The sequence below is a fragment of the Falco naumanni genome, chromosome 7, assembly GCF_017639655.2.
Source record: "Falco naumanni isolate bFalNau1 chromosome 7, bFalNau1.pat, whole genome shotgun sequence".
NCBI lineage: Eukaryota > Metazoa > Chordata > Aves > Falconiformes > Falconidae > Falco > Falco naumanni.
The window spans coordinates 41,765,740-41,792,020 of NC_054060.1; the positions used below are offsets into that span (position 1 = coordinate 41,765,740).

A 26,281-nucleotide genomic window follows, 5' to 3' on the forward strand; every position below is an offset into this window, starting at 1 on the left:
GGAGGATGACCCCCTCGTGCCGGCGGTGGGCAAGAGCCGCAGGGAAGAGCGGCGAAGGCGGCGCAAACACCGGCCCGAGCCCAGCCCCGGCGCCATGCCCCGGCGGGGCAGAGGCCGCGCCGGCACAGCCCACTGCTAGCCGGCCATCCCGAAAGGGGGCACGGTCTCTTTAAGGCGGCGGCGCGGCCCGGCCGCCCCCTGCTGGCGGCGGCAGGCGGGCGGGCGAGGTCCCTCGGTGCGAGTGGGGCCGCGGCGGCGGGCGTGTCCTGTAGTCGCTCGCCCGCCCCTGTGCGGTGGGCTGGCAGCGGGGAGAGGCGGGGACGAACCGGAGGAGGAGGAGGAAGTGGAGGCGGCTGCGAATAGCGGGCAAATGGGGAGCTGAGCGGCTGCAGTAGCACCGCAGCCGCGCAGCAGCAGCAGCAGCGGCAGCAGCGGGCGGGCGGGCAAGGAGGCGAGAGCTTGGCGGCGGGGTCCGTGCGGGCGGCGGCGGCCCGGGAGAGGGGCGGCGGGGCGCTGAGGCGGGTGTTGCTCGGCGGGCGGCAGCGGCACGCTTGCTCGGCTGGCCGCTTTGCGGCTGGCAATGGGCGGGCTGGCGGGCGTAGCGGCTTCCCCGCCGGCAGAAGCGCCTTCTCTGCCGGCCGCGGTGAGCTGCCTGCCGGTGCGGGACAAGGCCTGCCGGGGGCTGCACGCCGCTGGCCGCCGGCGGCGGAGGCTGCGCCTGGCTCGGTTCAGCGGCGCAGGGCGGGAGGGCGGAGAGTAGCGCCGGCGTCCTCCGCGGGGAACCGACTGATGTTCCTTTCTCTTCTCTTCTTAAAGCCGTTGCTTCGCAGGCGCCGAGTGCGAGCGGTAGCCGCGCTGCCCCCGCCGCCCCAGGCTGTTCCCCCTCCTCGCGGGGCGGCCGCCGCCTCTCCGGGCCGGCACCATGCAGACCTTCCTGAAGGGGAAGCGGGTGGGTTACTGGCTGAGCGAGAAGAAGATCAGGAAGCTGAATTTCCAGGCCTTCGCCGAGCTGTGCCGGTAAGGAGGCGGCGCTGGTTGCGGCGCGGCGGCCGCCGGGGCAGCTGGGGCGGGCGGCGGCCCCGGGATGGGAGCGGGAGCGGGGCCGGGCCGCCCCGCGTTCGGCCGTGGCCTGCGCCGGCCTTCGCGCGAGTTGTGCTCGGTGCGTGATTCCCCGCGGCCGGCTCTGCCCGCCGGGACCGGGGGGAGGCCGGGCTGGCCGGTGCCCTCGGGGCGGCCCGCCCCGTGCCCGCGGTGCGCTGCCCGCCGCTCACCTGGGCGGCTGCCGCGGGCCCGGGAGCCCCGGTGCGGGGCGGGTGCGAGGGCCCGGCGAGCCCGGCCTGCTGCCCGGCCGCCACCCGCTGCCGCCGGAGCAGCCCCGCCGGGGGCTCCGCAGACCTGGCGCAGGCGGGGAGCTGAAGCAGGGTTACCATTAGGAAGGGTCAGACTGCTGGGAACAGCCTTCCTTCGTGTTGTGTGAGGGGACGTGAAATTAGGGTACGTGAGCCCCTGGGCCAGCCGGTATTCGCCTGAGACATGAATGAGAGGTCTGAAGGCGTCTATTAATAATAAACTGTCTCTATTTTCTGCGGTCCCAAAGGTAAAGGTTAGTTTGATAAGCTGCAATTAGACTTTATCTGCATAGCTTAGAGGATAATATATGCAGCATATTACACAATTTTATTATTTAATTGGAAGCGTATACGCCATGTAGGTGCAAGGTCTTGTGACACACACATTACAGCTTCTGATACTGAATAACAGCTTTTTCTTACTTCATTCTAATAGTAAGCTTATAGCAAGTATATGAAATCAGTTCCTGGTAACTGTAAGTATTCTAAGTAACTGGGGTTCTGGTTTCTGTGACGTTTGTTCAGACTTTGAAGAATATATTTTACGAGACTTCAAATATACTTCATTAAAGTGTGTCATGCTGAAAACACCAGTCCCTGTGAAATTTCTGTTGGCAGCACTTGCTCCTTCCTGTAAAGATGAAGGAGGCAGAAGCAACAGAGAACTATTTCAAGAGAGCGACAGAAGCTTTTACATCAGCTTGTGTTCTTGGTGTCCTGTATCTTCTCCTGTCAAACTTCAGCAAAACTTAGCAGAGTTTTTTAAAGTATGGAAGAGGGCACAAGTTCGGGTTTAATATCTCTTTAAATTTCATGATTCTCCAAACAAAATACTTCAGACGCATAACACTAAGCTGTGACCTTACCTAAGAGACTTTTGGTTAGTTTTTGTGACACTCAAAAGTATGCTTCAACCTCTAATAAGCATAAAAAAATTTAGGGCTTTGAGGCTCGGTGTAGATTGGGTTTTGTGCCCAGAAATTAAGGGGAATCTCCAAAAACACATGAAAATGTTTTTTGTAGTGATTTTTCTTTCATTCTTGGTATTAAATGCTGTAGATTCTTACATGTTTAGGAATCTCCAAAACTGACTTTCTGTCCTCTGCTGTCCTTGTTTCTCTTTTTCACTAGGTTCTTTGCTTCATTTTCTTCTACTTCAGAAATTCCTTACACTTGTGTTACATAACATGGATCTACAATTTCTTTGTGTACTGTATAAATTTATTAATAGTTCTAGGTCCTTGCAGTGCTGTGAAAATTGACCCCAAAGTGTCTCTCTTGTTATACTTTCCTAATTTCTTAATGAAAATTAGGCTATCGCATTCTGTACAGGCTAAGCTCACTTAGAATAGCATTTGCAGACATTGGATAGATGTCTGTTCAGTCATGCTTCGATATTTTAAAAAGCATTTAATATTAGCCTTTCCGTAGAAGTGGAGTTAAGTGGTTGGTTTAAAGATCAGTATAGTCACTGAAGCAGGTTGTGCTGATATCTTGGATGCTCCGGTTTTTCTTCCTGGTAACTTTCATTGACACTGGTGGGAAGCTGTATTCATTTAGCAAAGATTTCAGGTGTTTTATGCATAATATCTACTTGATTACTTGTGTGTTTGTAAGCTTTTTGTTGCTGTAGGAAAAGCGGTGCCAAGCTTAACATATATCTTAGCAGAAATATTGTCTATGGTAGGAAATAAGGCAAGCATACTCATTCCTGTATAGTGATTCATGTGTTAGAGTGGACTATGTCTGTCTGTCTATGCTGTGTACTTTATGGTGACTGTTACTTGGAATTTATTTGCCTGTTGCCTAGGGATATACTTTCTGGATGACTACAAAGTTTGGTTTTGTTTGTACAGGTTTGCAATGAAGCAGTTATATAATCCAGGAAAGTAAGAGAAGCATCCTCATGAGCTCCCACAGCATGCTGGGTTTAAGTGAGGGGTATTGTTAAGATGAGAAAAATCCTAATTTCTTTGCAGTGTGCCAGTGCATCCACTTTTAGTGCAAAGCACTGGTGTCCTAATAAGGAACATGGACAGACATTTCAAAATCTGTTTGAACCATCCTCTGAGAGAGAGAGTCCAGGTGCTGAACTGCTTTCTTAAGAGTGGTTCCAGGTTTAGTCTCCAGCAGTCCTTCTAAGCTGCAGTGTTGTTGTCTCAGCTGAAATGAGACATGAGGGACCATGCAAGTGGATCAGCAGTTAAAGTGCTGCCTTGGGATATAGGCAGACGTGGCTTTGGGTTTCTGGTCCACAAAGACTGGGCAGGAACCTTAAGATAGTTTCCTCATGTTTGTACCCATCTTTGAAGTGCAGCCTAGGCTGCTGGGTTTCAGTAGGTTTCCCTGTTAAATTTCGGCATCTGAATTCTTCCAGTTTTGTTACTGGAGCACTTACAGACATCTGCCTTTTCTTGAAATTTTCACGTGGTATGTAAATTTCTGGTAATACGTGTGACTGACATGGCAGCTGTCCTGTCTGAGCACAGTGTCTTGGGGCTTTTGTCTAAGCTTTATATTCACAAAGTTATCTTCCCTGTATCAAAGGCCTTTTTGCTCACCTGCTCTTCTGGTCCTCACTGTGGCACGCTGAATGTGTCCTGCCTGAGCTGTACTCTTTGTACAGTATAACAGCCTTGGCTGTTCCTTCCAGGTGTAGACTAAGCAGATGAAAGCAATGCCTGTGGTGATACCTACCTCCACGCTTAGCGCCCAGACCAGTAGTTCCTGAGTTACTGGGTCAGAGCTCTCTGCAGCCCTTAATGCAGATTCTGCATCTCTTCCAGGCTTCTGAGTGGTGTGGTGAGCGAAGAGGCATTATGGTTTCACAGGCCTGTTGCAGAAGATCAGTGGTCCCTGGATAGCAGCGTGAGAGCTGTTGACCTGGAGGACGGAGCACTTGGCCTGGCAAGTGGGAAGCCAGGTTTCAAGCCTGCAGCTGGTGTCTCCCAAGGGAGACCGAACCTGAAGATGGGCCAGGCTTGCTCCAGCCCTCTGGCTGAACCTGCCGCTGTGTACAGAGAGAAATGTGAGCTCCCTCGCTAGTGCCAGGATAGCCATTCTTCCATGTTACGTCTGTAGCACCATGGCAGGGGCATTTACTTGGGATGAGGTGCCTTCTCAGTTCTGGTTTCTGCTTCCCACAGCAGCGTACAGTTCTGCCCAGCAACTCCTTTATACATAAGCTGTTGATAGAATAAGGCTTTTATATTCTTTTCTGTGCATCAGTACAGTTTCATGGGGAGAAGAGAGTATCTCTCAGCCTTGCTGATATGAGGGCATTCCTCTTTGAGTTGGGAGGTGGAATTGAGCTCTTCTGTGTGGGCATTTGGTACAGGCTTCTTGTCTCCTCGGTGTATTTATTAGTCAGGAGGCAATTTAAGAAGCTACTACTACCAAGTTGTCGTGTGCTTTTAAGTGAAGCTGCTAGGACATTATGCTTTTTGTTGAACTCTGTATTATCTGCTTGCTAGCATATATGCTTTGGTTGCAGTTCCCTGTGTAGGGCCCCTTACGGGGCTGCAGCATCCAAATGTCTGGTTTGTGCATCTCAGGTAGACTTTCCTGTGAGCCTTTATACTCTGCTCTACCAAGGTGATGGCACAGTCCCAGAGCTTTAGGTAGCTGGCTATTGGAAAAACATAGAGTATCTATAGCCTGATAAAATGTAGGGCAAGGTTTCTAGGGACTACTGACTGAGAATTTAGGAGTCTGTGGTTTAAGTGTGTCTTTCTGACACTGTCGTGTGTCCCTGCCACTGCTGAAAGGAACAGTTCCTCCATTCTGTAGCTGCTTGGTCTGGTCCCCTGTCTCAAGCTGGGTTTAGTGGTTATGCAGTTGCCAAAGAGGTCAATCCAGTCGGTTCCCTGCTCATCACATTGACCTTGGAATGATTGTCATTGTGCAGGTGTGCAAGCATTTATACAAGGTTAGGGAAATGAAGAAGCCGTATTCCATTAGAGAGATGACAGAGCTGTGGTATGAACTGCAGATGGTGGTAAAGGCTGTTGGATACCCATATTATCCTTTTGTAAAATATGCATAGATGTACTGCTAGGTCTCTTTAGACTTGTGCATAAAAAGACTCCTGTGCATGCCATATGAGAAGTGGTGGTGGTAGTACAGAAAAACGCATATATTTGTTCAGCAAATGAGTTGTGTGTGTTTGGCACCACTTCAGTTTAATGAGGTGCAGCCATTTACAAATGGCTATTGGCTCTGTAAAAACCTTCGTTTCCCTGGTAGTTGTGTATGTCATCTGTTAATATAGTCTCTTCCGGAAGCCACGGAGATGCAAGCCAGTAAAGACAGGGCAATGTGAATATGTTACAGTGATACAAGCTAAAGTGAAATATGCTTCATTGAAGAGGAGGTAATTTAAAGTCATGCCATTCTGAATGATAAGCTACTTCTCGGTTATTTTGGGCAAAAGCATTCACATGTGCAACTCACAAAATGGTAGCTTTTCTGTGTAGCTATATATGTAATGAGTCAGAATTTTCTCTTCATATTGTGTAGAAAATGAATAGCAAAGGAGTTGGAAGAGTTGCCTGAATATGTAATCCATGTCACGATAAATCCTGCAGTTTGACAGACAGAAGAACTGTGCTTCTATATCTCTAACATCCAGATTATCTGTGGTCAGATTTTATTGTGTTGCAGTTTTTTCATAAAAAAAGGGTGAGCATCTGGGAGGTAAACGTTCTCAGGAAATTACAGAAGTTCTCAGAAAATCAAATTTTGACCACAAAAGTAAATGGAAATGAGGCAATTGAGAATGCCTTTTAATAAAGCCCGATTTTCTTGATTTTTAGTGAACAAGCCAAATTGTCATCTTCTCTCCTTGGGAGATCATCCATGACAGACTGATAGCATTCATTGACACACAGGAAGCTAAGGCTGCTTGGTCTGGTTTAGGTTCCCAGGTGTTACCCACTGCTGAAGACTCTTCTGAAACTTGAGACCATGTTCTTGAATTGCTGCCTGCATCAGTTCAGCAGGTTTTGGTTTTATGCAAGGGGATGTACTTTTCTTTGGGTATGTAGCTCCTGTTAGGGCCTACGTCATCTGTGCTGAAGACCATTTGGGTATGACAGATCACTGTGGAGGGTTGGTTTGTTTTGTTTGCGGGTGTTGGGGTTTTTTTAATTGTTCTTTATTGAGTTGTGATGAAGCTGTTTTGATGCTGATTCTAGATCAATCTATTGAACATACCAACCAATGATTTTTTTCCTACCAAAATATTAGTATGCCTGATCTAGATTTGTGTGACTCAAACTTGTTTTTTTCCTTTTCTTTAAGCTAAATTGATTCTTCAACTTCTGCCCATTTAGTTTCTGTGATAGTTAAGCCTTCTGTTAGCACCTATGAGAAGGTACTCTCTTTACTAAATCTACCATAACATGGTAAACACTACTGTCAGGTTGTAGATCTGTATGGCTTTCTTTTTCTCTGCTTATCATCTCTTGTGTGCCGTGGCCTGTGCACGGGAACCAGTGCATAAGCATGAGTTTTAAGATAGATTTAAGAATAATGCTGGTTTGAGGGTATTAAATTAATCTGTTTCTTTATATAGCAGGCCATGAAGTATATTGCATATTTTTTCCAGGAAGAACTTGGGGGATTTTCTTTAACCCCAATTCCTCACAAAACCCCCTAAATACTACTTTTGTTAAATGTCTGGCTTATGCCAGTTAGCTTTTACAGCCTTAAAAATAAAACATACATGTTTGGATCAATAGCTCCTATTGTTGCTTGTGTCAGTCTGAAATACTGTATCACGAGAAGTAACTGGGGGCGGGATGGGTGGGTAGGTTTCTTTAACATCAGCTCTAACAAAGGCAACTAGCTTAATGGTAGAAATTATACTAAGCCATGGAAGTGTTGATGGTAGTAGCAAAAAACCTGTGTATTTCTTGGAGGAAAAGCACACTGTATTTCTGGGTTCCAGCTACTTCCAGTAGTCTATAGAGAAGATTTTTACACCCCAGAAGAACTGGATAGATGTGTGTTTTCTTAATCTCTGAGAACACTTACTGGTAGGCACCTTTCTGACAGAAAGCCTACTGCATTGTGCTTGCAGAACTATTTCATGGGAACATGGAGCACAGCCACTAAGCAACAGAAGTGACTATAACAATCACCCTTTCATAGCCTCTGTTTTGTGGCCTAGCAATCATTTACCTCAGGTTCAGGAAGTTTGTGTCATCCCAGTGATAGCGCGTCCAAGTGGATGTCATCTTGGGGTACGTAAGTTGGAACAGAACCTGCAAGGCACATGAAGTAATGCCACCATTCTGCACAGCACTGATAAGACTGCTGCTGCAGTAGCCTCACCTACTGCCTCTGGTTTGGGGCACAGCATTTCAAGGAAGAGGCAGATCAGCTGGCAAGTGCCCAAAAGAGAGCAGTGAGAAGGACTGGAGGTCTTGAACATTGTAAAAAGCTCTTGTAGGAGGAAAAAATAATATTACTCTGCCCCCCTCCCACCCCCCCCCCCCCCCAAAAAAAAAAAGAAAAAGTGTATTCCCCAGTTTCATTGTAGGTAGAACAGAAAGTAGTGGGCTTCGATTGTGCCAGGAAGGAGGCATGCTAGGTAAGTGGAAAAGATACTGCAGTTGTCTAGGTAGGCAGAGATACTAATTACTTGAGACTTCTAAGACCACGCTGGACAAGCATGCTGGGAATGACACGGGCTTGTGGTCCCATTTCAAGCCAGAGATGCTGACCTCTTCCAAGGTCACCTGGTTTGGTCCAGTCTGTAATAGTGCAGAAGGTACCTGAGAAACAGTCCTTTGTGTACATTAAGTAGTTTGAAACCCCTTTACTAATTTAGGAGTCATGACTTGGGAAGTCCAGGCACACAGTCAAAATGTGTGTAGCTCTTTCAAATATATAGGCTCAACCCAAGAGGGGTGTCAGAGATGACAGAAGGTGTTTGCTCTGCCTTAATGCACTGTACCTGGGAAGTACCGATTGACAGCCTGTCGCCTGATACTGGCCAGGTAACTGTTGAGATGAATAGAACATTGACACTTTTTGGTGAGGTGACATTCTTGAACATGTCCCAAGTAACAAGGAAGCAGAGCATGTGAAACACGCTAAAGTAAGTGTGATAATAGATAAAATAAGCACCAATGCTGAGCACATCTGTGCTGTAGTGCTATGGAACAAACCCTTTTCTCTCTGGTTATCTTCTTTTTCTCCTTTTTGAGTTCTGTGAAACAATGAAACCATGTGCTTTAGGAATGGCTTTCAAAATGACTGAGTTTCAATGAGGGGGATATCTTTAGTTTCAAGTAAAATGTTCTTAGTTGTGGTTCTCTTCCTTCCAACTGCAGTGCTTGGGCTATTTCAGCCAGGGTGCGATTGCCACTCATACAAATTCTGTCAAATAATTCCTGTGAATTGGCAACCAAAGCAGGAGTCTCTTTCTCACAGCCAGGCTACTACCTGTGTGGGCAGGAGGGTGTGCGCTCATTGAGGTTGCTTTGAGGGCTCCAAGAAGTCTGATCTGTAGCGTGGAGCAGGTCATGTTTCTAGATCTAATGGCTTTTTTAGGAAAGTAATTGGCAGGGCCAGGCCCGGAACTTGGAAGCAGATTCAGTTCACGTTGAGCTGTTTAATCTCCCCTTGGATGCCAGTTGGTGAAGTGTCTTGTTTTGTCCTGTCACATACTGCTGAGTCATGCTTGTTTGCTTGCAAGATTGTGAAGTTGGTCCTTGGTCCTTGAAAAAACAGGCTTACTTTTGTTCTTCATAATATTCCTCACAGGCTCTTCTTCCTCCTTGTCAATAAGCCATCTTCGGTCCTTTCCCTCTGTAACACGTTGGTTCTGCATGTTTGGTCCAGGTCCCGAGGCATTGCCTTGTGAAATTGAATTCTCCGTGGTGCCACTGGCAAAGGAGGGAAAATACTTCAATGAGACATGTCTGTAGCAAAAGACAAAATGCTAAATCTTGAGCTGGGATGCTCCTGGCCATTGTTCTGAAGCCCCATGTTTGTCCCATCAGACCACACCACAGACGTGTGTGCACATCGAGGGAGTCTCTCCCCCTTGAAGAGCACTAACAGGCTGAAAATTGGTGCTTTAAGAGACCTGGTTTGACTTCAGTGTTTTGGCTTTAAGAAACATAGTTGTCCTTTTCTGAAATCACGTTTTAAATTGCTGGTGACTTAAGGAAATAGTTTAGAGGATTCTTTGGGAAAAAGGCCTTTGGCACTGCATGTTGTAATGCTTCGTAATGACTCTCACTGCCTAGCCTTGATAAAGTTATCTACGTGTTGGGGCAACTGGTTAATAACTGATAGAACAAGTGATGTCTGGGGTGATTAATGGCACTGGAAGGAAATGATATCATAAAGGTCCACTTGTGACATGCCACGCCTGCCCCACTGGCAGCCACAGCACTGCAGTCCTTTCTTCCTGACACTGAAATTAGTTCCGTGGTTAAAAGAATTGGTGTAATGACTAGGCTTATTTCTTATCTTGTCAGCTAGGTTTCTCTACAAGAATGGAAAGTGTTGTCGTTTGTATAGGTGGGCTGTGAAGCACTGCCTGCTTCAGCAAGGTGCTATGCTTTAGCGAGCCCAGCAGTGACCACTTAAACCCCATTAGGTATGTTAGTTAGTAAACATGTCAGTTTCGATGAGTATGTTGGTTATTTCCTTGTAGTTAGAAAGTCTTTTAATGCATTTTTGAACTCACTTTCATTTCTAACATCACAGGAACGTAAGGAGGCTTTTGGCGCGTGTTGGCTATTCTGTAGTTTTCCTGTAAAACGAGAGAAAATATAAAGGTGCTTCTGCTGTGTTGTGGGTATTTTTGGGGTTGTTTTGGTGTGGGTTTTTTTCCTCCAACCTGTAAAGGAGCAGGTATTACTTATTTTTAGACATGTGTATACATGTTCATTTTACTGAAACACCCTGGCTCTTGACCAGTGTGTGTGTGTGGGGAACCAGTCAAGATGTCGTAAGAGCTTCAGAAGTCAAAAGTGCTTCCCCAAAGAGAAAAGACTTTCCTACTAAAAATAAAAAAGCTTGCAAAAGAGGGAGAAGGAGCTAAAAGCTGGGTACAGCTTAGGAGCTAGGTTCTAAGTTGATCTAGTGCATGCTAATCTGTGACTTGTAACCAACAGTGGAAGGTTTTGTGGAACCTAAAAGCCTCTTGTAAGTGAAGGAGTGTCCAGATCCACATTTGCTGCCTGACCAGCTTAAGTGGCAACATAGCAGAGGAGCCCTCCCCAAAAGTGAACTACAGTAGTAGTACTGCAGCAGTGACAGAAGCCCTCTCTTGATGTTCAATTCATTCTGAAATAAAATCTGCACCCGCCTTTTGTCTGATACTGAGAGTATTGAATTCTTCTGGTCTTTCTGTTGGTTTTCAGTTAACATTGCCTTTCTTTACTTTCAAGTATGGCTTTAAGAGTTGCTTTAACTCAGCATTCTTTCACACTGTTGTCTAAAGACTGTCTGGGAAAGAAAATAATTTTAGAAAGACTAGCAACATGCACCTGTGCCAGACAGCACAGTAACTCTAAAACCGTGAGCCGAGTCCGAGCGCACGCAAATGTGTTGACTCATGATGTTTCTATCAGGTGTGGCTTAACATTAATGTCCTATGAGATAGTCTGAGTAAACCACATTATCAGAGACTTTACAAGGTGCTGTATGGTGTGACAGAGCTGTGTATGAAGCTCAGCATTCAGATATTCTTACTAGCTGGAGGAGTGGGAAGAGGAGGATAGGGGGAGCTTGTTCTGAGGTTGCCTGTGGTGCTGCTCTTGTTATGCTGACAAAGAGGGAGCTTAATTCACTGGAGCTGTCAATCTGGTAGTTTTCAAGCACTGAAAGAAAACTCCTGTAAAGTGTATGTGAGGGAGGCGAATGTAGTATTTTGATGAAAGGCTGATGGCGAAAAGAAATAGTATTTGTAATTGCTGACCTGCACCCTGTATCTGGCAGAAAAGGGGAAAGCTAAGAGTAGAAGGGGAGAAGTATTGTTGCTGGCACATTGGGTCAGAACACCATGTGCTGTGTAGAGTATGCGATGATAAAATCGAGCAGTACCCGTTATCGGTCAGTTTTCTTTTTCAAAGCTGCCACCTTTTAAAACTGGTTTAATCTATGGGGAGAAAATGGTTTGTGCTTGTGCAGTGCCTTTAGCTGCTCCTGGTTGCTGGGACTGTAGGAGGAAAAGGCATCTATTTGCAAGTGGACAAGTGCTGGATGGGGTTATATTTTGACTTTGGGGCTTGACATTTTGGTGTAACCTTTTCTACTGTCTCAATGAATAGATCAAAGTCTAGAGACTGTCCAGGCTGGAGTGAATTTTGAAGAGAGTGGGATTTTTTTACCCTTTTCCTGGCCTTTATAGGACCAAAATTTTAGCACGCTTTGAGGAATAGAAAGTACAGGCTTCGTGCTAGATAGGGGCTTGAAGCTCCATTTTCTTCTTTTTCTGATGTTATTTTAGGCCTCCAAGTCTCAGCATCTGAGAGAATTTTTGTTTTAAATTTTTATTCACAATTCGGTAGGGTGAAAAATCTTTGGTCATAGCCATCCTCAAGTTTAAATTGCTTTTGTTTGGAGCTAATTTTGTTTCAAGAACTTTTTCTTCTGATTCTTTTGTTAGTGCAACACGTCTGTAGCTTTACTCTTCATATATGCCATAGGGCATTGATCTTCATCACTTATGTTACTCACTAGTGATGGATTTGCATTTTTTCAAACAGCACTGCACCTCAAGTTAGGACTTTCTTGTGGATCAGAACTTGCTTTCTTGGTAGTAAAACCTGTGGATCTTACTATTGTTTGTTCTAAATGTAATTTAAAGTATCTCTTGGCTATCTTTTAAACTATATAACAGGTTATCACTGGTTCTGGGTAATGTAATCAAACCACATGGACCTTTAGCATATAAGCTTGTATCTCCCTGAAAAGGCTATGGAGGATAGAGAAGACTTTACTTGATTTGTGCCGGTCAGCTGCTGTGTTTTAATTGTGAATGTTTCTAAGAGACTGGTGGGATATAAGTGGCCGTTTGAGTCAACTGGGAATCTGATATTTGGAGCCTGAAATGATGCTGGAAGGAACCAGAAGTGACTGAACGAGAAAGGCATAGGGTCTTTGGAGAGTTCTGTCTCTTTTCTCCAAGTAAAATAAATTGAGGTGCATAATGCAGAATTACAGTTGCAGCAGACTTTCACTTACATGTGTACTGTGCTGACCACCACCTTTTCTAGTAAGACTTTTTTCTTATTTTTGTGCTACTGTGTTAAGCAGTTTCCTGATCGGTGTAAGTGCTGCATCTTGGCTCACAATAGGTATTGTTTGAGTGGGGGTTGGCACAATATTTTTGTGCTGTGATATGATCTCTTGTTTGTCTTGAATAATCTATCAAAATGTAATGCTTAATCCCATTCCTTTTTGGCAGATTTTCCTCTAGTATTGTTGCAGTGGTAATTAAACAGTGTAGCTCTGATTGCAAGAGACCCCTGAAGAAAAACAGTATTTTAGGCAGTTTCTTTTCTGTCTTTGGTTATAGAATAGAGAGAACAGCCACCCTGCAGGCAGAGTAGGTTGGACCTTTGGTCTGAGGTGCTGTGGCTGTTCACAAGTAACTTCCCTGGTTTTCCCTTGTTCCTAGTTTCTCCTGTTTGTCGTTGTGAAAAAGGTCTGAAGAACCAGACAGAAGAGCTTTCTTCAAACAGGAAAATGTGTTTCTGAAACCACAGAACACAAAGCATGTACTACAGCTAATACATTTTTTTGAAGTTACTTTTCTTTCTTTGCCTGTCAGCTTTGGTACCAGTGCACTGTGGAAAAGCGTATGTCCTCCCTGCCCCCTATCCCAAACTACACTAACTGCAATTAGGTAAACCTTAATTAAGATGCTTGCTTCGTAGCTTGGGCAAAGAATTTGGAAACAGTCATTTGTTCTAAGGCAGCTTTACCACAGATTTCTTCTAGGGCAAATCTGTTTCCTGATGTGTAAGATCAAGATCTCTAAATCTGTTGTTCTGTAGACAAATTAGATGAGGGTCAAGTTCTTTGTACTAGTGCTTACTCCTGAAATAGTAATCCTTGCATATGAATTAGGCTAAGATTCTGAAAACTCCTACTTGTTAAGGTACTGAGTTTTCTTGACCTTGGTAATAGTTGAGCACATTTGCAGACCTTTGCCTAATCCAGCTCCCTCTGAAGCTGTTGAAAACTTATGTGGTTGGATTCTTTGGGAACTGGATACATCTGTTGGTCATATTTTTATTTTTTTTTTTTTTTCAATGGAAGGCCTGAGACAGGGATGGAAATTTAACTTGTTCACAGTAGCACAAGTTCCGTGGCATATCTGGGATCAACACATGGGCTGCTCTTGCTGGTTTGTTCTTGCTTTGTTGTACCGTAACTACTGAGAGCAGGCACTTAAAAGATATAATGGCTTGATAACTATGATTGATGGCCAAGAATCAAAAATGTGGTAGGTAGTAATTAAATCATGCAACCACAATGCCATTGAAAGTTCTCCGAATGCCTGCTTGGCCCAGGGAAGTATCCAGTAGCGTAATTTGAAATGTTTTTGTAGGACCAAGTATAGTATTCGAGTTTCCTGTTACTTGTTAATGCTGCCGCCACCTTTTCTTACGTTGACTGATATGTGGGTGTGAAAGCTCCCTGTGAGAATAGATCTTTAGCACACTTGCTGCTGCTGGTAGTGAAACCTGAAAGACAAAATTTTTGTTTCGCAAAAATGCATGTGGTCCCTGTAAAATCTCCCTGTTTCCTCTCCTTCTAAATTGAAGTAGATTGCCAGTTGAATGGGGCTGATCCAGGCAGAGTGGAACAGCCTAGCAGTGCTGGTGATATAGTAAAAGAAGGCTTGTGCTAGAGAATGTTTTTGGTTAAATATTTTTTGGTCTTTAAAACAGTAATGCCTCTGTGTGTGTGTGTGTGTTTTCAGCAGCCACTTCAGGTTTGAGGGGGTAATTGTTGGAGCCTTCTATAAGAACAGTGTGAAGGTTTTCTTTCGGTAAAGTCTGACCTCCTTTTTGTGAAATAAAAACTACTAAAGTGTTAACTTTTTTCTTCCCATTCTCTGTATGTCTTTGTGAAAATTCTTTCCCTGGCTTTTTCCCTCCCTGCCAACATTTCAGAAAATTGTTTATTCAAAATGTCTTCATGTCAGTGTTGGACACCTGTATTAGCTCAGGAACTCAGAGGCATTCCTGCAAGGCCAGTCCCAAAAAAACTTGAGAGGTGGCTCTTTCCTGCTGTGTACTGTAAATAGTTTGACTACGAAGTTTGAAGCACATTGCCCAGACAGCTTTGAAATATGAGTAAAGTTTAAGTACACGTAAATGAGCTGCAGACAATTGAAATGTGTTTAAATCTTGCTATCTTCCATGTATTCACTGGGGTGGGGGATTGTACAATGAGTTTCCAAGTTAAGGAATAATCTCTGATCCAAGAGAGAGAAGAGAAAGTCTCCTGAATCAGGCATAGGCCTTGCAGATAAAACAGGCTTGGCTTTTGGTTCTGTAGTAGGCTTCATTGCAACGTAAGCAAATCCATGAGTTTCCCAGTATAATACCTTTCCTACCTGTTAAATGCAGAAATAATACAGACTTGCCAGTTCAGCCACATACCAGCATTCTGAATTCATATCGTTCATAGATCATTGGATCTCAAAGCAGAGCTAAGCCATTTATTACTTTATTTTCCTGTTTGTCAGCAGCTCTTAATTTGCATGTGTCAGTTCCAAAGCATGGTTCCAAATTAAAAATTCAAGTTGTTAAAATTTGTCAGCTTGGTGGTGATTTCTGTAAAAGAAATGTCATTGAACCCAGTTGCTGAGGACCCAACATGTTTTAACAATTTTACCTCTCTCTTAAATACGTCTGAGAGAGAACGGCAGTTAACGAGTAAATATTTTCAGTTTATTGTATACAGAAGAACAGAGAAACATTGGAAGATACAAATAAATTTGAGCTTGAACCTAAACCTGCTGCGGCTAATGGGAGGGTTTTTTAGTGATAAAAGTTTACTTAACACAGGAACTTTGAAAAAAAACCCACAACCACATGCTCTCAAAAAGTAGGAGTTCTTTTGTTCTTACAGGAGCTTATCTAAGAAGGTGCTGTGTAACTTACTCATCTAGCTGTGAGCTAAAAAAAAAAAATCGCTTCTCAGAAGTGATTCATTTTCTTTCACATCTGCAGCTTGTTTACAGGACTGGCTCTTCAGGAAGTCTTTACTCCTTTGTGTTTATTATACACAATTTTACTTGTAATAAACATCTGAAAGACTCCGATGATTGGCTGGCTGAGGACTGTATCAGGAGTGGGTAGCAGCTTGGTTTTGTCATGCTTATTTAAAAATTAAAAGATCAGGTATGCTCTGCAGCATTTTTTCTGAAGGAATCTGCTGTTTACCATTGTACCAAGAAACTATTTTTTCTCCTCTAAATGAGGCCCTGGATCTCCTAGGAGATTTTAAGGCTCCTAATTTATTTTTCTGAAAAATAGGATCATTTGATGTGTCTTCTGAAGTGTTGCTTGAGAAGTAGCAGAATAACTCTTCCAAGTGACCAGCAGGCAGCACAGGCAGCATTTTGGTGTTCCTTTACAGGTGAGGATGTAGCCGTGAACCACTGGCCAGATCATATCCTGGCGGTGAAAGTGGAGGAGTATAATATAGACACTCCCAAGAGAAAACAAGGGGGGCAGCTAACTGGCATTAGATGAAGCTTAGTATTTTAAGGTGGGTCTCTCTTTATGTTTGTTGTCTCATCTACAGGACTGAAAACAGTATGTCAGCGGAACATACAGTTCGTCTCTCTCTGTATGTGAAAGTCCCAAGGAGTGGTCTCTCTCACAGGAGAGAAGAAAATGCCTGAAACGGAATGAAAGCTATTTAGACTACAAGGCCTTGTATCTCCTCTCCTGGTTGCTTTTCAAATGGACAGCTGTGAGCCACTAAATCTAGGAAAGACGGCTGATGTCTTCTTTCTGTGACGTAGTGAATATGGTTTCGGTAGATCCGTATTAGGTGTGTTCTATGGGACACTGTCAGTCTGTGCATAGAGTAAGATTTCCCCTGCTCGTGACCAGTGGGAGGTTGTCTTTCTGCTCTCTCTGTCTTGCCTCTCTGAAGTATGGTTTTCTGCTGGTGGTTGTTGGTTTGTGGGTTTTTTTTGTTTGTCTTGAATGTGAGGAGATGTTAATGTGGTCTCCTTTTTGGAAGGATTTCTGTATGGTCCTGCTTGTGTTGAAGAAATTGTTAAACAGAGCTGTGACTGCTTTATCTATTAGGTAGGTATGTGGTAAGTGGTCAAGGGCTGTTGGACTAATTTCTGTTCTGAATGGAGTACGTGGAGATCGTACTAGCCCAGGATGGCTAATCTAGCTGTCGTCTTGAGCATAAGCACAGAAGCTATGAAATTCAGGACTGTTGTCGCTATGCAGGTGCCAGTTTGTGACAGGCAATGTCCAAAATAATCACTGGCCTCCAAAAGCTCACTATTGGTTATCTTGGGTATGAAAATACAACGGTCCCTAGCAGATGTTTTTATCTTTCCTCCCAGGCCACCCTGCTGTGGAGGACGGAAAGGGCAGGACTACAGCTGCCACCTTGTGTCACAGGACCAAGTCTTGTATCACTGGAGTGAGAGTAGCTGGGATGGTTAGAATACCTTCCCAGACAAGGACTGGGAAGGCTGTGGACTCTTCAGCCTGCTGTCTTTGGGTCCCAGAATGAACAGAATAAATGTTCAGCTTTTCTAATAATGGCAAATGGAGACAGTGGGTACTGCAGGATGAGCATAGAAGGATGGAGGAAGAGAAGTTCTTTCCACACAAAAGGAGTGTAGGATAGATGGGTCTTTTGGGGTGAGATGCAGAAGTGGCCAGGGTAACCATTGAGCCAGAGCCTGTGGGAAGCAGCCAGTGGAAGCCCCACTGCTCCAAGGAGTATCTAAGTGACAGAGCAGTGAGATGTGTGGGCATGTAAAGAATAGCATCAGCTGAAATAATGAGGGCCAGCATGAGAGGCAGAGGTTGTAGTCTAGCCTCCTGTCCCTGGGACGTGTGCTGATTGAGGCATTCATAGAATCATAGAATGGCTTTGGTTGGAAGGAACCTTAAAGATCATCTAGTTCCAACCCTGCTGCCATGGACAGGGACACCCTCCACTAGACCACGTTGCTCAAAGTCCCATCCAGCCTGGCCTTGAACACTGCCAGGGATGGGGCATCCACAGCTGCTCTGGGCAGCCTGTGCCAGTGTCTTGCCACCCTCACAGCGAAGAATTTCTTCCTTACATCTAATCTAAATCTATCCTCTTCCAGTTTAAAGCCATTCCCCCTTGTCCTATCACTACATGCCCTTGTAAAAAGTCCCTCTCCAGCTTTCCCGTAAGACCGCTGGGTGTACTGGAAGGTCTGTTATACTGCTGAAAGGTCTCCCTGGAGCCTTGTCTGGGCTGAACAACCCCAACTCCCTCAGCCTGTCTTCACAGGAGAGGTGCTCCAGCCCTCTGATCATCTTTGTGGCCCTCCTCTGGACTTGCTCCAATGGGTCCATGTCCTTCTTATGGTGGGGGCCCCCAGAGCTGAATGGGGAGCATATGAAAACTCTACATTGAAGCTCTTAAAAAACACCTTGTATGTGGGCTTAGGGAACAAATACAAACTTCTGCTATAAAAGAGTTTCCAAGAGGAACAGCTTGACTACTTTAGAGTAGTGCTTTGTAGCTTCAGTTCTGAATGGTGTCAACTCGTGGAAAATCTGCTAAGCTAGTTATTCAAGGACACCTTGGAGATCTTCTCCGTAGCTTAATTACTGGGAAGTGACTGTCATCTGTTGCATGTTTATGTAAAATGTATATAGCAAGTGGAAGCCTTGATGGATAGAATACCACTGTTCATATGATCCTAATGTGTGCAGGTGGGAGGAATAGTTTCCTGAGTAAGACTCACTTCCAGACAAATCCAGTTAATCTATACTGGTATTAAATGACTTACAGAAATTTTGCTTTTAGTGTCATGGAATCAACACCCGAGAAAGACTGCTGTTACCCAAGGTAAAGCAGCATAGCACTGTGATTCCTGTGCTTGACTAGCTGTTTTGATAAAGACTTACAATGAGATATGATAAAAATCAGAGGGTTTAGCATATAGTTCTGCCTTGAGTGTGGTTTGAGTAAAAGCCCTTTGGTTCTGGTGGGATCTTACTGAGGATAGAAGCCTGCAGTGTTAGTCTCGCAGCTGTCTGATACGACAGCAGATCTCTGCCTTACACCTCAAGGGGCAGTGCCTTACAAAGAAGAGCTCATGCAGCTCCTCTCCAAAACCCAGAAAGGAGGTAAACAGTAGTGCTGTGTGAAGAGTCTGTGATGGCAAGCTTCATCCACAGCTTCTGTCAGCCGTATTCTCCTAGCACATTTATCATCAGTGGCAGTGTTTGGTACTCGGCAGTATAAGCATGTCATACACTACTAGAAAGGTGCAAGACCAGTGATGTTTGGCTTGGTGCCATTAAATTACAGCACAACAACTGTATGGCAGTAGATGAATAGAGACATTAGATAATAAATGTATCTTGAGCAATCATAGCACCAAAGCAGTGGTAAAATTTGGGGAAGAAATAGAAACATGATCTTTGATAGTATGTTCCCTCTGTAGCTCTCTCTTGTGTATGGGCAGAGGAAGGAGTTCAGTGGGAGGTTTAGCATGCAGTTTATCTTTAGAAGCATCTGTAAGTAGTTTATTGTTAGGTAGGATGCAAGACTTTACGGGTTAGGGCCATAGTTGCAGTAAAATCTCACTGCTTTTAACAATATTAAAATTTTGTTTTGACATAAGAGCATTTTCATTCTTTCTGAGTTTATAGCTTTAAATGGCCAAAAATGCAGTTTTAGATCTTTCTTTCTTTTCCTAATTGTCTTGTAGTTTTGTTTTTTCTCCCTAGTGATGTGAGTACATTCACCAGGGAGAGTTTTCCTGAAAAAGTTTAGGTATAACCTTACTAGGATTTTTCTAAGGAGAACATCACAGTGTGAAAACAGTGGAATAAAATCGTAATGAAATGGTCTGTTAATCTTTCAGGCATCACTCCTGACTGTATATCCTGAAGTAAGACAAGGATATAAAGCAAGCTGTAGTATACCTCTGTGGTTTGAAAGTGCACTGGTGCACTTAGCTGCTGTTGTAAACTCCATCTGAAGTTAGTAATCAGAACTGTAGGCGTTATGTCTGACCAATATGCAGGCTAGTGCTTTTGCAGATTCAAAAAAATTGCACTTTAGTACTTTGTACTGAAAATCATCTCTTTTGAAGCCAGGCCTTGAGAAAGGATTCTGGTGCAAAATCAGGGCTGGCCTTGATACTGTTGGAGTGACCTTGGTGGGCTGTTGGTTAGCTGTGCCTTATGGAGGGTGCTGGGTGGTCTGCAGGCTGGCAGGTCTGAGAGCTGTCAGTGAGGTTGGGGTGATGTTTGTCTGGTGACCACCTTGGGGCAGTGGTGAGAATGGGGGCTAGAATTCTGATAGAGGAAAAAAATGTAGGTGTTCAAATTAGGCTTGGAAAAAAATTATCCTGGCAATTTTTTTACTTTTATCTGTAAACTAATTAGAGAAAATAATTAGGGGTGATGTAGTATTTCATTGAGATGTAAGGGAGTAGTCCAGATAAGATAACGACAATTTATGGCTTCTTGGACCGCAACTTTTGCAAGGTTTTGACTTACCAGTTTATAACCATCACAACTTCATTGTTCTGGAGGACTGTGATGATTTTGAAGAGGAATGTTTTTGCTAAATTGGAATAGCTTCTGCCCTTAAGGTGATGCTTGTGTGTTTTGCAGCTTACTGTGGCACCTTGGTTTGTGTGCTGACCCAAGCATGAAACTCCACAAGTACAAGTAGGCACGTAATACCCACCCAGTGTGAATGAAGTCAGTGAGACTGAGCAACTGCACGCGAGGGGGTTACGTAAAAGCTGGGTGTGGAGTAGCCTCCTTCTTTATGAAGCACGGCTGACTGCAGGGATCTGATGTGCAAAGTGCTGTGAAAACATGCTGCCTGGGAAAAAAAAAGACTTTTTGGATAAGAAATCCTGTTGTTGCAGATGTGCTAGTGGAGTGAAAAAGAAGATGCTTGGTCACGGATTTTGTTTTGCCTTCACAAACAAGAATTCCTGGAAATATTTTGAGCAAATGTTATTTTTATTTACTAAGAGATTGAGGTAAATGTGTATGTTTCTCTGTGTGTAAAATTCTAATGGCATTATGTGGTTCAGGTGTTTTCATTAACTGTTACCTGATAACTCTTCAGTGACAGCAAATGGCATGCACAAAAATAACTTTCTTCAGCAGATGTAATTCAGGGATCAGTCTAAGGCATGCAGAATTTTCATCATAATTTTAAGTTATTTCACACAGATTATTTTTTTTTCCCCCAAGTGTAATCATTCTTCAAGTCCTTGTACTTATTTCAGAATTACAGCAGTTAAAAGGTTGTAACCTTTCTACAAGTCCCTTTCTTTGCTGCTTGTGTCTCCAGTTAACCTGTGATGTCATTCAGGCAGTATCTTTGACCTCATCTTGTTTATGACACCCCCCCCAGTCAAATGTGAAAGTCCTGAAGAGAGAACACGGGAGTTAGCCGTGTGCATCTGAAGATGGGCAATGTGGAAAGCAACCTGAAACAGCAGAAGAATCATCAGCTTCTCCTTGCCTTGTGTTGTGCAGTCACCTATAGGTTTGACAGCCCAATGTGTAGTATAGCATCATCTCCACAGTTCTTATCTCTTATGTCTACAAACAAAAGAAGTGAGCAAAGAAAATGAGTAAGCTTGTTGAAGGGAGATCTGTTCTGTGATCATGGTTAATCAAACATGTAATCAGCATTTAATCAAACATTTAATAAACTGCTTGCATTTTGCCTTCTAATTAGTTGCTGCCAATTATTGGGACTGAAGAGTGAGTTTCAAGGCGGACCTGGACAAAAATAACCCAGAGGAAAACAACTTGTGTGCCTTTGTGTTTGCCTTTCCAGCTCCTACTCAAAAGCTGGATCGGTTTATCTGCCTCCTTAGCAGTGGTAAGGATAGTGGTAATGTGATGGATTTGTGTAGAAATTTAGCTTTTTATTTTTCCCTTTAAGAGGGATTTATCTTGTGTAACTCATCAGCTTGTTGTGATCACACCAATGTTGTAATGGGGAGGGGCAGGTCCTAGAGAATCTGGGTAAGTCCATAAAGGGAAACAAATGTAAAAGATGTAGCTGAACTGTTGGCCTTAGGCTTTTTTTCTGGAGAGAGGGAGTGAGAACGAACGTATGAGTAACAGAGCTCTGATATGATAGTATGATTTAGCTTGTTGAGGCAGCTTCTACAAAATCTGAGGAGGCCCAAGAAATTGTCTGGTTCTTCCAGTTATGCGGTGTGGCAGACCTCCCAGCAGGTCTGAATCTGTGCTACAAGAGAGTGTGGTTAAAAAATGCAATAGCATTTGGGGGGTTGTATATCAGCTCCTGCATGCCCTGGCCAAATCTGGGAAAGTTGTAGTCTTAAACCACATGTGCTCTGTCACTGATGGAAACTATGGGTGTAACAGCTGCTGTCCAGGATAAGTTACAAAAAAATAGGATTAATTAGAGCACCCTGTGTGTGTGCACCCCACTGTGTCTTGTGAGAGATTTAGTAGCAGGATGTACTATGGAAGGTCAGGGATGTGGGAGACAGCAAGGCACACACTGTGGGTGTTGGCACTGCTGGGCAAAGTGGTGCCTGCTGAAGCTGATCAGAAACAATTGTTTGGTTCAGAGAGATGCAATGCTCTAAATTTCTTGTAAGCAAACAGGATTTACATTGAAGAACTTTGTCATTCACTTTACCTGATGGAGGGATGTGCATTTTGTCTTTAACACCTTGGATAAAATACAGGCAGTAGTTGTGTTTTATGATTTATAAAAGGTGTGTTGTTTTTTTTCTTTTCCCCTCTTACTGTGCTGTAAACAATCCACTTGAAGCAAACAAAAAAATCGGTATTCTGTCAGACATATACATATGCTGCTGCTGCTTAAAGCATATGTATAAGAAACCTATGGGCTGAAAGAAATAGGGAGAATTTTAATCTTTCTTTAACAGCAAACTTCAGCGTAATGTAAAGCAGATAAAATGCCTGATAAAATATATGTTTGTAACACACATATAGATGGCATTTCTCTGAAGTGTTCTATATGCCTGGACAGGGAATTTTCACCAGCTGGAGTGGAGATTTTTTGGAGATACAGTTTTGCTCTTTTCAGATGCAGAAACTATTGTGAGTGGTGAAGACTTTTTGCCTCGCTGTCTGATCTCTGCTCCAGCTTCAGGTTTGCGCTTTATGACCTCGGCTGGTCCTGTGCAAAACAATCCTATGTCCGTTTCTGCCCAAAGCTTTTAGTGTATTTCTATGAGTCTTCATGACCTACATTGTCTTAATATTAAAAGGTTGGCAGCAGTACCTTCTTCTGTGTATTGCATTTTCAAGCCCTCAAACTGCAGCCCCATCCAGTCAGACCAATGGAAGACTCTGTTCTCTTATCTGAACTTTTGGTAAGGTTTTTGCTCAGGGTGTGTGTCTGTGGTGGTTTTTTTTGTTTATTTTTATTGCCCCCTGCCACTGTTCACATCAGCTATTAATATTATTCTGCATGGTGTATAATAAAAAACATTTATTAATATGCTGTCACTTCATTTAGATCTTTTCTTCTTGTAAGTAGGACATACTCAAATATTGCATGTTGCAGGCATTTTATTTCATTTCAAGGATCACGTGTCGTTTGTGCAGATCACCAAGATGATTCGCTGCAGCGCTGTCATGCGCTCTATTCTGTTGCCTCTTGGGGAGGCTGGCCATTTGTCAATAAATGGAATATTTTTCAAACAGTATGATCATCACTTGCCAAGCTTTCATTTTATTGCAAGCCTCTCTAGCGATGCTTCCAAATAAAGTAAAATCATTTTCTTTGATCTGTTTTGCTGTAAACTCAAGCAGAATAATCAGTTACAGGGAAAGGAGATGCCCATTATTGGTATTGGCATCTGAATCTGTTCAAATGGAGAAAAGCAATCCAGTTCACACTTCTTTAATTTGTACCGTGTATTTTCTGCCAAACATCTTTTTCTTCTCCAATAGGGTACTAGGTTGCAGAATTGCACTTTTCAGGTTCCAGGTGCTCTTGTTTGCTGTTGACATGGTTCGTACATGTTTGGGGGGAGCTGTGTAACAAAATAAAGGTGAAACCCAATTTCAAATTATATTGGAATGGCTTTTAGCCAGCTTGCCAGCCTGTCCTCTTTAAAATAACAGCTGCATTTGTAAGTGTCCCAAACTGAAGGCTGAAAATTGAAATGCATCTCCAAAGGAGCAAAGAAAACAGAGGAACTGACTAGAATAGTTATGTGACACTAAACTGATGCAGAGTTTGAGGAGAAAAGATTTCTAGGAATGTCTTTTAATTATGTTACGCTAAATCTTTCCATGGATGTCCTTTTAACCTGATGAAACATTGGATTGGTATCTGTGATGGTGTGTACGGCTGGATGCAGTATCTTCTCGGCATAGGATCTTGTCAGTTATGTCTATGAATCTATGACTGAGTCTGGTTCCATAAATGAAGAGGAAAATTTGTTCCTTGCATGTGCAAGCAGTGGTCACTTGGTGAGTGTAGGAGAAAAGGAGTCACAAGTGCTCTCGAAGCTCATGAAACTTGAGGGAGACCTGGTGTCTGACTTGTAACAGTGCCAACACATTAGGGCCATCCTTTATGGAGGGGGAAAAAAAGTTGCAATGTTTTGTGTTTTTTTTTCAGTGAGCAGACATGTTAAGTTTCCTGTGTTAACTTTCTCTTGTTTGTATAATGAAGTTTTGCATGAAGGAAAAAGCCCCAGACACCTATATATCTTACTTGAAGCCTGGCTGGAGATGAATGAACTCATTTTTGCGTGGCAAGTTGCTGAACTTAAATACATCTCTAATTTCTGCCAGAAAAATGCCCAGTCTCTTTTAGAGATCCAAGAAGTGAATAAAATAATACTGTGTATTACACATTTCTCATGTGTGTCTCAGTGGGTGTCTGGCCTGTATAAAAACTCCCAAAAGGTTCATTTAAGGCTGGTTGCCAAAGTCTTGGAAAGCTGCAGTGGATGTATAACGTTTGGTTTCAGGGTTAGTGGATTAAAAAACATTTCTAGATGAAAGCCGATTTGGCCGACGTGCTTTTCTCCCTGCACCCCTTGGTTTTAGTAGCAGGAGACCTGTAGAACCTGCAGTACCAGCCTGGGGCCCAGCAGAGCCTTGTCTCACTGGCCATGCTGGACTGATGGTCTGGGTGCAATATGGTTATGTTGAAAATGAGAGCAGCTGAAGCTTCTTCTCAGAATGTCAAAGCAAGCCACTAGAGTGTTTTTATTTGAGTGAAAGGCAAGAGGAATCCAGGTAAGACTTGTTAAAGTAAATGGAGCACCGTGTAGCATGCTGGAGAGAGGTGAGAGGGAGGGGGCAAAGGGAGGGGTGTGGAAGTGGCAGCTTCTAGCCTCTGTACAAGTCTACTTTAGGTACCTTTATTTATTTGTTTTGTTCAAGAAACTAAATTCTGAGCTTTGAATGTGTGAGAATCTAGCAGATGCAGAGTGCTTTTTAGGTTGGCTTGCCATGCCTACGCCCTTTCTACAAATGCATTTGTAGGAAGGAGATTTCCCCCCAAATACCCTTAATTCTTTATTGGCATTTCAATGATTATGACAAAATTTCTCCTTCAAAGCCTCTACGCTGTTACAACAGATGCTTTAAAGTGGTCTTAATATGCTGAGCATTAACTTGATAGGTGACCTGCAAGCTCTTTGCAAACCTTCCAGACACTTGAAGAAGCCATACTGTTTTCTTGAATTTTTCTATTTATTTATTTTTTTTCTGTCAGAGTTTACTTGCATTGTTAGAACCCCAGAGTGCTGTGTTAGTTCTCTGGGTCAATGGTGTGGGATGCTTTCCAAATGCACTGCCTAGAGGGATGATGGTCTAGTTAGGATGAACTGTGGATAGTGGTTCTGGTAAATTAGTGTGTTTAATATGGTTTCTTTTTCTGTATGTTTTTGTCAGGTAGTTGTGTGCAAGCCCCAGCGAGATTGTTAAGATTGACTATGGCAGATATGTAAAACTAAGAGAAGCCCTGAAGGGGTCAGATTCCCAGAAAGCAATTGCCAGACACTTTCAGAAAGCCTGCTTACTGTAGGCTTATTGTGGGCACTCAGCATTCCTAAGAATGAGCTTAGGAGACCAAACCAGTTCACCTTTTGTCATCTTTTTTGTTCTGTTCTTTCACTTTCCTCCTCCAAAAAAAAGTTAATTGCTGTCAGTACAGTTATGCACATTGTGGGTTAGCTTGCCAAATATGTTGCACTTCTTCAGTTGGAAGTCTCCGTGTCCAAGTAGAACAGGGAGGAGAGTTGATAAGAGTAATATAAAATGTGAATTTCTAGAAGCTTGGTTTCAGAGAATAAAATATTTAAGTGTTTTATGGTTATAGTACCAAGAAGTGTTATCAACACGTGCAGAAAATGTCTGCCTTAGTGCGACAGCTAATTGAACATATCACGGTACTGGAGAGCAAGTATGTAATATTAAGCATTAAGATTGTAAACCTGTTAGTGTGAGGTTATTGCTCATTTTGTAAAAATGTAAATCGCAGAGTTGTAGAATGGTTTGGGTTGGAAGGAACCTTAAAGATCATCTAGTTCCAATTCCCCTGCCACAGGCAGGGACACCTTCCACTAGACCAGGTTGCTCAAAGCCCCATCCAGCCTGGCCTTGAGCATTCCAGGGCTGGGGCATCCACAGCTGCTCTGGGCAGCCTGTGCCAGTGCCTTGCCACCCTCACAGTGAAGAATTTCTTCC

The 26,281-nt window shown here is 43.6% G+C and overlaps 1 protein-coding gene across 2 annotated transcripts in view; it reads left to right on the forward strand.

The window, feature by feature from the left end:
• The first annotated feature begins 319 nt into the window (after positions 1–319).
• The window catches only part of ITPK1 (inositol-tetrakisphosphate 1-kinase), a 144,796-nt gene continuing 118,834 nt past the window's right edge, over positions 320–26,281 (forward strand). The window contains exons 1-2 of one of the 2 annotated variants that reach the window (XM_040600805.1): positions 320–470; positions 817–1,017. In XM_040600805.1, coding sequence (XP_040456739.1) covers positions 923–1,017 — 95 coding nt within the window. In that variant the 5' untranslated portion in view covers positions 320–470; positions 817–922. The remainder of the gene's footprint in view (positions 471–816; positions 1,018–26,281) is intronic. The other variant, XM_040600804.1, reaches the window with a different exon arrangement.